Genomic DNA, 10911 nt, shown 5'->3' on the forward strand with positions numbered 1-10911 from the left:
GGGCACTGAATGTGTAAAGCTCTTTATTTTCTATTCTTTATGATCTTTCCCGCTCTGCATTAAAATTAATAAAACAAACAATCCACTAACCTTGGTCAGTTTAACCAGAATAGAAGATCAAGATTTATCTTACCATATTTCTTTTTGAGAAAGAGAGATGATCCACAGCACTTGATCTGACCATCAGCCATGATAGCGATGCGGTCACCTAGGAGGTCAGCTTCATCCATAAAGTGAGTGGTGAGGATCATGGTACGTCCTTTACGATGCTGCTGGAGGAGATCCCAGGTGAACCGACGGGCGGATGGATCCATCCCTGACGTTGGCTCATCTAACATCACAATCTATGTCAAATAATAATCACAACTATTATCATTATCCTCATAAACTATCATCATTATCCTCATCAACATTATCATCATCACCATCACAACAAACATTAACTCCACCACTACCACCCTCCTCCTTATCACCATCATAACCATCACAACTGCCACAAACACTAACACCACTGTCACTGTTACCATCATAATCATCACCATTATCACTATCACAACCATCATCATCATCATCACAACCAAAAGGCATTGCTGTTATTTTCTAACCTTCTTATTTATAGCTATGTATTTTGTGAGTAGATCCATTGGTCACTATTGTCATTTTGTAAAATTAGCAACTTTTTTTAGAAGAAAGCATATTTTCTTGAAATTTCATTTTTACACATCCAGCTGCAAAATTCAATGGCAATACGCCAATAAAAGGCATCAAGTTGAGACCTAACAACCCAAAGAATCCTTGAACCATTACGGCAACAAAGATACACCCTCGAGAATGTCAAATTTGGTAACCTCAAATGCCTTTCCAAACATTCTTGTTTTTCAATTGATTAAGTGGGTAAAATTGTTCAACCAAAGTTCACTCTACATTTTTAACTATTTCATGAAAAGGTCTACATATCAAGACTAATGCTACAGCACAGAAGCCTATGAACTTCTTGCGGGCACAGGCCCCTAATGTTGAAGACATTCTCACCTTAGAATCTGCAATAAGAGCAATACCAACAGACAGCTTCCTCTTCATACCACCAGAGAGAGACTTTGACTTGACAGATCTCTTATCCTCCAGTCCTACTGAAGCAATGTAACGATCTATCTCATCCTGTACATCCTCATGTGGGTAGCCCTTCAGCTGTAGTGAGTGTACAATTGAAATAATGATTGCAAATAATGATTAAAGAGATTTGAAAATTTTGCGGAAAATTGATTAAAAAGAATTTGCATTTAAGTTTAGAGTGTCTAAAATAATGTTAGCCTGAAAAAGTAATAAGACAAAAACGTCAAAATTTGTAGATTTTAGCATTGTTATCAAGATATTTTTGTATTAAAAAAAAATGTAAACATGGAAGTAATACAGAAAAGGTTTTATAAAAAAAAGTTCACAGTTGAGTCACTGATATGACAAGAACATTGCAAATCAATCCCTTTACACTAAAATCTTGATATTAAATGTGAAATGCTACAAAACAAAGATGTGATATCATTTAAGATCATGTTCTGTAATACCAAAGATCAGTAAGGAGATGATGCACAATAATCATCAAAATTTGTCAGCTTTCAAGATAGATATTCAAAAATATGGAAATAAAATATGAGTTGTACATGAATTATAAACAATCAATATGAACAGACTCATTATGAAACATAGTAATGTACTTGAAGACAGGTGATTGGTCTGATCTCAGATTTTTCATATGAGATGGGCATTAAGAGAAGTTTCATAAGATCTTAGCACTATTCAATGTTCAAGAAGAAGCTTATTAACAAAAATGTAATAATGTAAACCATACTAATGTAGTTGAAGAAAACAATTGTGTGGTCTTATAGAACAAACAATGCAATCTTTGATGGTCTAAAGTTACCTTGGCAAAGAAATACAAATGTTCCTCCACTGTCATGTCATCAAAGAGTACATCATGCTGAGGACATAGACCCAGGTTGGACCTGACACCATCGATGTCGATACGGATGTCGTGACCATTGACCACCGCCGTGCCTGACGTCGGTGGGAAGAGCCCGGTCAGCATGGAGATGGTGGTCGTCTTACCTGCTCCATTATGACCCAAGAGAGCTGTGATCTGACCCTCGTACATTGAGATTGAAAGGTCGTTCACGGCTACCTTCTTTCCAAATGCCTAGAGGTAGAAGGAGAATAAATGGCTATAACATTCTCTGATAATAGAAAATAATATCTTCATTAAAAAAAAATATATACGAAGTATCACCTTTATGATGGGCGAATTTCTATTCTTATTTTTACTTTATCACACTTAAACTTCAAAACTCTATTATTAAATCAACAAGACATAATGCATATCATGCATTTGTTACAAAAAAATCTTATTTCTTGTTCCTATTTAACTTTCACCATGAATATTTTTTTTCCATTACAATTATTTCAATCAATGCAATTATTCCTAATTATTATTACTATTCCTTCTATCACCAATACCATCATTACCGCCAATATCACCTAAATCACTTTCACCATCATCTTCATTACTATTGACATCATCATCATCATCATCATTATCATCATCATCACTATCATCATCATTATCATCATCATCATCATCATCATCATCATCACCACCATCACCACCACCACCACCATACCACCACCACCTCCACCATCATCTCCCTACTCATTGCAATCAATACATAATATTAAATCCTCACCTTCTTGAGGTTTTTAATCTGAACTCCTGCCTTGATTCCGACAGGGTCTCTCTCTATAAACTCATGGTGTGATGATGATCCGTTGAGTACTGGTGAACTCTCCACATCTACATCATAGCTACCCTTCTTAGGTCCAAACCAATAGCTCCTCTGTAAAGGAAAATATGTAGCAAATTATCATTAATTTTTTTCATGTATGATGCCTAAGCAAACAATAGTTCATCTCCGTCTTCCAACCAAGGAAAACACAGAATAAACTACCAGTTATCAAATGGTTTGCTGCTGCTGCTCAAAAATCAAACTTAAATCTCAGTGCATGATATTCTTGTTGACTTGCTCATGGTAAAAATGGACACCATGGGGGAGTTTCACAAAGATTTTAAGTGTGGCTTAAAAGTCAAACTTAAATTCTCATTGGGTGCAGTATAAAATGCATTACATTGGTCAAATCATGCTAAGAGGATGTGCGCTACTGCGTATTAATCAATAAGATTGAATGTTACATATTATGTGCGTGTTGGCATCTGAGTATGAGTTAAGTCATACTTAACTCTCCAATGTGAACCCCCCCTGAACTTTTGATATTTCACACCACAGTTTCTGGGAGAGCATTCCACATCCTGAGAATAAAATAGCTTTTTTAACTCTAACCCTAACTATCTGTTATAACATTTTCGAGCTTAAAAAATCACGATCAGAAAAATAATAATTTTATGAGGACAATGACACAATATCAGATCAATAAAAACCCTACAAAATTAGAATCATTTTACTTACTGTGAAAGGGAAATATAGGGGTTTGGGAATGCCGTATTCCCCGGGATAAATAGCTTCAAAATACCATGCAATGAGGAGATAGAGAATGGTATCTACTAGGAGCATGATGAGAACGGCTAGGAATGTGAAGTTATCATCAGCAGTGGCCGGACGAGCCATGTTTGACCACTGGACTCCTTCAGCTGACCAAAGAAAAAGAATAAGAGAAGAAGATAATAAAGAATTGCATTCAGCACTGCAGAAGGACCACCTGTTCATAAGGACCACAAGTTTTCAATATATGTACATGAAAATCATTGAGCATTCATTTGTTCACATTGTTTCACAGCAAAAACAGATCAACTGCAATGATTCCTCATCGATTACAATTGCATAGTGACAATGTGAGTAGAGAAAAATATCTGAAAATGAAATAAAACAAATTCAATCTCTTAAAAGCAGATGATCCATAGTGAAACTTGGATATGTCCAATGCATGCGTACAGTGTATGTGTCAAATCATCAAGTTTAGATTCAGAATGAACTAGTTGCAGTTTACCCTTTATTCTTGATAAGTAACATACAGTGCTATAGGTACCTACAATTATTTTGAATAATAAGAAAAAAGCCTTGTGGGAAGAACAGTTTCATACTTTTTTGCATAAGTGTTTGTTTGTTAGTACTACATTTGTGTAGGGATGTTTTTGGCAGCCTTGTACCATTTTTTTGAGATGCTTAATGTTTCATAATGAGGTTCAAAGTTGATTAGCACTAACAATGTGTCATAAAATGATAGTTAGCAAACAACAGCAAAGAATGGTACTGAAAGTCTATCAATTGGCACATATGCACATCAGTATAATGCTGAGGTTGTGATAGATCTCATTGCATTCATCAATACGTGCACTTATACACGTACAACATCATTTCCTGTTTCTAGTTCTGTTTCAGTTTCAATTTCACAATAGTACTTTAACAATGCAAATGACTGGAGGGAAGTTTAACATTATATTTATAGGCATTGAGGAATGATAGATTATGTACATCACAAGACAATGACAAGAATCTATTTTCTGCTTATTCTTTTTTTACTACTTTTAGAAAAAGGTAGTTCATTTTCTATTTTTACAAATGAAATAGGAAAAAAAAAGGATTTTTGATTTAAATCGCAGACTATTTTTTGTTGTTGTTGCTATTTTCACAGATAAAATAGGGGAAAAAAATAGAACCTGCAGTTAATAAATTGAGAAATAAAATCTCCTGAGTAAGGTAATCACAAGAAGATAGTGAACTTGCTAATTAGCAGGGGAATCACAAGTTATTATTTCAACTATCACTGGGAGTTTTGGCCATCATAAACAATAATCTCTCTTGGTTATAGGCCAGCAGTGCACAGCACCACCTTCCCCACTAAATGGAGAGAAAAAAATCATCAATTATTATTCTAACAAACAAATAGACAAGCAAACTTACAAGTTCCTTCAAATACTCCGATGAGTAGGAGACCGATGGACATGGCCGAGTTAGAAAGCAGACACGCTGCTGCCTTCTCGGCAGCTGATAAATAGCTATAGGCATTGAACATGAAGGTATAGGGGACAATGGAGAGGAACCACACAATCCCTGCTGCTGCAGTAGCGGTGTTGGCTGAACAGAAAGAACAAGAAAAAGAAAAGGAAAGAATTATTGTAGATATTGAAAGCAAGAACATCCGAACATCATTCTGATATACATATTTATGTGAGTAAAGATTGAAGGGGAACAAATTGTGAGGCACTCTGTAACCCCAAGCAGGAAAAGTTACATGGGGTCTTGGAGCAATTTTGCCCCCAAAATGCTAAAAAGAGCCCCAGAATATTAAAAAAGGACCCTGGAAAATCCCCATTCATTACAATGTTAAAGCTTATCCAATCCTGCAGATAGAGGCAGTAAGTTGTGAAAAAGAGCACCCCAAAAATGAAAATATATAATTATTTTTTGCCCGATCCCAAGGGAAAAGTGCTATGCCAAATACTCAATGCATAGGAAGTTGATCTTCAGTTATTGCAAATAAAAAAAAAGAGAGCAATTTTGAGGTATACCTGTATCATGACCTCTAGAAGTTTAGACAGTTGACCTTGACATTCCCAAACGCACCCAAAAGGAGCATTTTGGCTCATTATAACTCCACAATGCAAAAATGAGTCAAGTTTAAAGTTGATCAACCAATCAAATGCTTGTATTTTGTGATAATGAAAACAGGATGTATGGATGGCTAATATAAATCACCAGTGGGCAGAAATGAAAAAAAAATGTATTTACCAAATATTCATGTTAAAATTTTCATAAATTTCACATTATTATCATTATTATTACATATATTATGTTGCATGTACAAGCCAGTTCTTGTATGTAAGTTTATTATCTGCAGTTGAAATCTTGAGACTACTAATTAAGATGAATTGCAGAACTGATAAAGATTCAATATTTGCATTATAAGAAAAACAGAAAAAAAAATCAAATTGAAACAAAGATGACAACAGTATTTAATCTGGCCTGACATAACTATGTACTACTACCAAAGCACACTATGATGTAATCATAAATAAATAGAATGATAGTAAAATTCTTTGCTTATACATGTAGCAACAGTGTTGGAAATGAGTCCTAAAAATATCAATGCCAATCTCTATGGACTAAAATATATCATATATCATAAATCTGCAAATAATCATAAAATTGCCAATTCTCTTCAGAATAATAAAGTTTGACAAACTTTTTTATGACCAAACAGACAGACGTTCAGCAAACTCTAATCTAAGTTTATAATGTTTGCTTGGGCTCAGAATTACCTATCAACTATACTTCTTACAGTAATGAGGGCAAAGTCCATCTCTCAAAAGGTTTTTGCGCTATATGTAACATAAATTACTCAATCTACAATGCCAAGTGATGATTACAAAACATCTAAAACAACAACCTGTATCATAAAAAAGGTACAGCATAATTGTAGGTTTTATGAGAAATCAAGTAATTGTAATAATATTAAATATTATGCACATCTGTTAAATAACAGGACCTATATCTAGTAATTATACAATTTATGCTGATAAATGTGTAATAAAACATAATGCAATTAAAGAACGATTTTTTAAAGTTCTGTGTCGACAAACAAAATTTGTTTATCAATTACATGCATAATGTCATGTACCTTAGCATTCGGTCTGTCCAGGTTTTGACCTCTTCCATGCTTGAACGTTTGAGTAGTTGCCCAAAGCAAAAAAAATTAATAATAACTAATTTTGATTTCAAGATTTTTCTTTCTTTCATAAACAAAAAACGAAAACGTATATATAAATTAAGATATAATTGTATCAAAGGCATAAGCTACTGTATGGTGAAGACCTCTTTGACCATTTTAAGCCTTAACAAAATTTCATCACTCAAATAATTGTTAGGATTTGTCACTTATGGCATTGAAAGTATTAACCCTCTGAGCCCTATGCCAGAGATAACTCTGTCTAGGTTCCATAAAATAGGTTAAGTTCTTCATGGACCAACCATACTGAGTTCTTACCTTTCGAGAAGAAGACGCTGACAGCAAAAGACAGAGCAATAGTGGACATAGCATAGAGAAGCAGGAAGACAAATATTACAGTAGGTCCACTGCTTTTAAATATCGCCCCCTGTGGTCCGACAGGGACAGTGTAAAGTACGGTCATGAAGATTGTTGAGATGAGGAGAAAGACAAAGAATTTGATGAACCAGGCCGTCCAGTGTAGCCAATTGCTGAGCCCCATCATACGCATTGATTCCTGATCATAAATGAAAAAAGTACATGAACTACATGGAGAGGTGCATATAAATCATATCTGAACAGAGAATTCGGCTGCAATGAACATAACGCTTATCAACTAAAAGATTTTTTCAAGATATTTAGGACAACAAGTATGAGGAGAACAGTCCACTGCTAAGAACTGCCAGTTTGTAACATCCCAACAGAAACAGCCAGGCCAACCATTTGTGTATAGTCCCACACAGGCTGTGCAGTGCATGTAATTCTCAAGTTAATCAAGTCAATTTATTATCATTTCGAAATTGCAATGTCTATCACAAACACAATTTCTCAGGTGTTTTTCACACCCCTTTCACATTCACTTTGGGATAATTCATCCACTACTCAATAAAAATGGAACTAAATTGTGTCCATAAGTACAGGTAATTTCGTACAAAGAAGAAACTCTTTAGACCATGGAAATCTGTTTGACTTCTGGGTTGTGCACAGACTTAACTATATACAGTTGTGCTCAAAAGTTTGTGAACCCCACAACAAAATGCACTCCTTCATGCTGAGTGATGAATGTAGACAACAACACTACAATGTTTGGCGAGCCCAGATAAAACAAATTTTATTGAATGTATCATTTTAACACCTCACTTTACACATAAATATCTAAAACAAAGCAGAACTTGGAACACCTTAAATATATTCATTAATGGTGGGGTTCACAAACTTTTGAGCACCATTCTATGTATTTCAACAATTTTCGTTATTTATTTTTTCCAAACACTAAAAATGAATTCACCTTTAGTCTCTTTTCCTTCTCATGACAAATGGTCCTTGCAATGTTAATCATAGGATAGACAAGGCTGATGAAGAGAAGGTAAGGTAGCTGGCCTTGAATGGCTAAGATGAAGAGATCATCTAAGTACGGAGGGTAGGGGTAACGCTGCATCTCAATCCTGAACTCATCCGTCAGACTGGGGTCCACGTACTGCAGGAAAGCCTTGTCTATGGCATGCTGAAGGGAAAGGAATCCTTCCCTCATATATCCTATGTAAAATAAAAGAAAGAAAGATTGAATGATGACAAAAAGTATCCAGGGTCATGATCAGTGTAAAATTAATAAACTTATGATGTCTTTGTTCAGAGATTATATCCATCTTACAAAAAATTGATTCATTAAATCTAAACTACATGTATGGAAATCCATCGGTAATGACTCTTCATATATGCAATGTACAGAATGTAACTTTGACAGCAAAGCACATGTAGAAAACACTATGATGGACATCAATATTGGCATTAATGGCTTTCCATAGTTGTGAATGATTGGATCAACTCCAACTTTTTGTATGATGGATCATGATATAACTTAATATTAGTCGAACCTCAGCTTAAAAAAGACAGATAAATTATTTTTTTAAATTTTGAAGTGAATTATGTCAGTCAATGCCTGTTTGTTTAAGGGCACACTCACCTGGGTCACCGCCCCATGAATACTCTTTACTCCTTGGTCCCATTGTCATGATGAAAGGAAAGAGCTCATCAGTCTTCCATTCACTCTTCTGATTGTTCAGTGTCTCATCGTCCGATGGGTTCATACCAGGAGCATTCCTTGGACTTGATGATAATCTTATACTGTAATGAAAAAAATAGGGGGAGAGGGAAGATAGAGGGGATGGAGGGTGGGGGAAAGCAACATATAGAGAAAGAGACAGAATAAAAAAGTGATGCCATACGTACTGGTATTTACAGCATATCTTTGATCATTTTTTTTAGAATCTTGGAGACAATAAAGAAGATAATTTGAGACAACTAACACTGATCACTAATAGTGACAGAATAAAAAGACCCTATCAGATTTACTCTGTGTACAAGGTACTTGTACCATAACATTTTCTAAGCAAAAGTGGAAAATCTACATGTATACAGTGATTTGATTGTATAGGAAATAGACCAAATGTTATTAGACATCAAATGGTATAAGCCAACTCACAATAAACTTTCTAATTCTTTTTTACCTGTAGGTGAGATTGGATGGTAGATCGCCATTCTCCGGGAATTCATTATGGAATGTGATACCACCCAACAAAGGTGATACCTTGGAATTATTGAGCTGGGCAAAGTAACCCAGCATAGCATCTTCTGTTGGAAAACCTGGACCTGTTGAAAATAGATATGAAAGAAATTTGAGAACAGTTAAAAAAAATCAAACCATTTTGTATTACAAAGAGTGTGTCAGTACTGTATTTTGTGTCTGCTTATTTTACCCTGTCCATCTCCCTTCTCTTTCTATCTGCAATATGTTTTGAACTCATGAAATGAAATATTGTACATGGTGTATGTAAAAATCTCCATGATATTGCAAAATACCACTACTGAATAAGCATAGCAGAGTAACTGAACACAAATGAAAAGTTGTTTTTAAACATGTTGATTGTATAATCAACATTATCAACATAAGACATTCATATCTACACTTTTGTCTAGCAAAAGACTTGACTACAAGTGTACAAAGAGTATGAATATACAGTTCTACAAAACTCACCATCTGCAAGGCTAATGAATGGCTTGCTAAGGCTTCTGACAACATTTGACATTATCTTGTTTGTTGCGGATGTGTTAGGCGCATACGCCATCTGCCACACAGTCACAGGGATTGGAAAGATAGAGAGATTGTGTGGTAGGTTGTTGATATCAAAGGTGTTGTAGATGGTGGAATTGGGGTAGACAGTGTAATCCACTGCATGCCTGATACCAATGAGAATACACGCAAAGAGAACTGGGATGAGGATCTCAAAGATGGTCGCAATGGTCCGTCGGAGTTGAAGGAGGAAGTTCTTCCAGAGGAGAAGACGTAGTTGGCTGAGGGCTCGTACCATCTTGAAGCAGTTGGTTTCCAATGGTGTGAATTTAAACTTGATAGAAACAAGCTATGCAATCAAGGTGGAGGCAAGAGGCTATTACACTGTAAAGATGGTTACTATGACATTGTGTGTCCTTCGACCTGGAGAGAAAAAGGAAGTTAGAGAGAGAGATGAATAACTATAAAATATACTGAAATAATGTGGTTTTTTACAAGTATGAATCATATCCAATGTGTAATTGTGGTTAATTACACTAATTAAAAATTGAAAATAATAATCCAAGCGATAGAAGAGGGGATATGAATATTTTTTATTCCAAATATAGCACAATAGTACATGTTAAAAAGTAACAATACAAACTAAGTTCAAATAAATTCCAAATATTTTTAACAAATCACAACAGCTGATCAATATTAAAAAAAATAATAATTGCAAGTAACGTACATACAATGCATACCTTCCTCCATTCAAGACATACATACCATAGCAGATAAGCAGCGCTGCATGTCCATGTACATGCACTTAAATGATAAAATCACCATGAACAATGCACGCTTCCTATAGCATATACATGTAGCCACCTGCAGATATTGTGTCACAACACGTGAACCAGTATTTGTTTAGCTTCACAAGGGCATTCAACAGATAAGAATAGTTCTCTGACATGGAACCATCACTATAAACTTATTTGAACTTATTAAGTACAAAGGTCTTTTTTCTGACTCACAGTTATAATCCACATACATTTACTGTAGATGACAGACAGGTTTTTTATAAAAAAATCTACATG

At 35.0% G+C, this 10911-nt stretch overlaps 1 protein-coding gene across 1 annotated transcript in view; it reads right to left on the reverse strand.

Moving 5' to 3' along the window:
• LOC129269427 (phospholipid-transporting ATPase ABCA3-like) overlaps window positions 1–10261 on the reverse strand; it is a 22107-nt gene extending 11846 nt beyond the window's left edge. The window contains exons 1-11 of the mRNA XM_064105748.1: window positions 9803–10261; window positions 9276–9417; window positions 8732–8892; window positions 8057–8304; window positions 7048–7285; window positions 4965–5138; window positions 3513–3694; window positions 2736–2885; window positions 1919–2191; window positions 1033–1188; window positions 134–344 (exon numbers count right to left, since the gene is read on the reverse strand). Of these exons, the coding sequence (XP_063961818.1) occupies window positions 134–344; window positions 1033–1188; window positions 1919–2191; window positions 2736–2885; window positions 3513–3694; window positions 4965–5138; window positions 7048–7285; window positions 8057–8304; window positions 8732–8892; window positions 9276–9417; window positions 9803–10136 (2269 nt within the window). The 5' untranslated portion in view covers window positions 10137–10261. The remainder of the gene's footprint in view (window positions 1–133; window positions 345–1032; window positions 1189–1918; window positions 2192–2735; window positions 2886–3512; window positions 3695–4964; window positions 5139–7047; window positions 7286–8056; window positions 8305–8731; window positions 8893–9275; window positions 9418–9802) is intronic.
• Window positions 10262–10911: the final 650 nt, after the last annotated feature.

The sequence above is a fragment of the Lytechinus pictus genome, chromosome 10 (assembly GCF_037042905.1).
Source record: "Lytechinus pictus isolate F3 Inbred chromosome 10, Lp3.0, whole genome shotgun sequence".
NCBI lineage: Eukaryota > Metazoa > Echinodermata > Echinoidea > Temnopleuroida > Toxopneustidae > Lytechinus > Lytechinus pictus.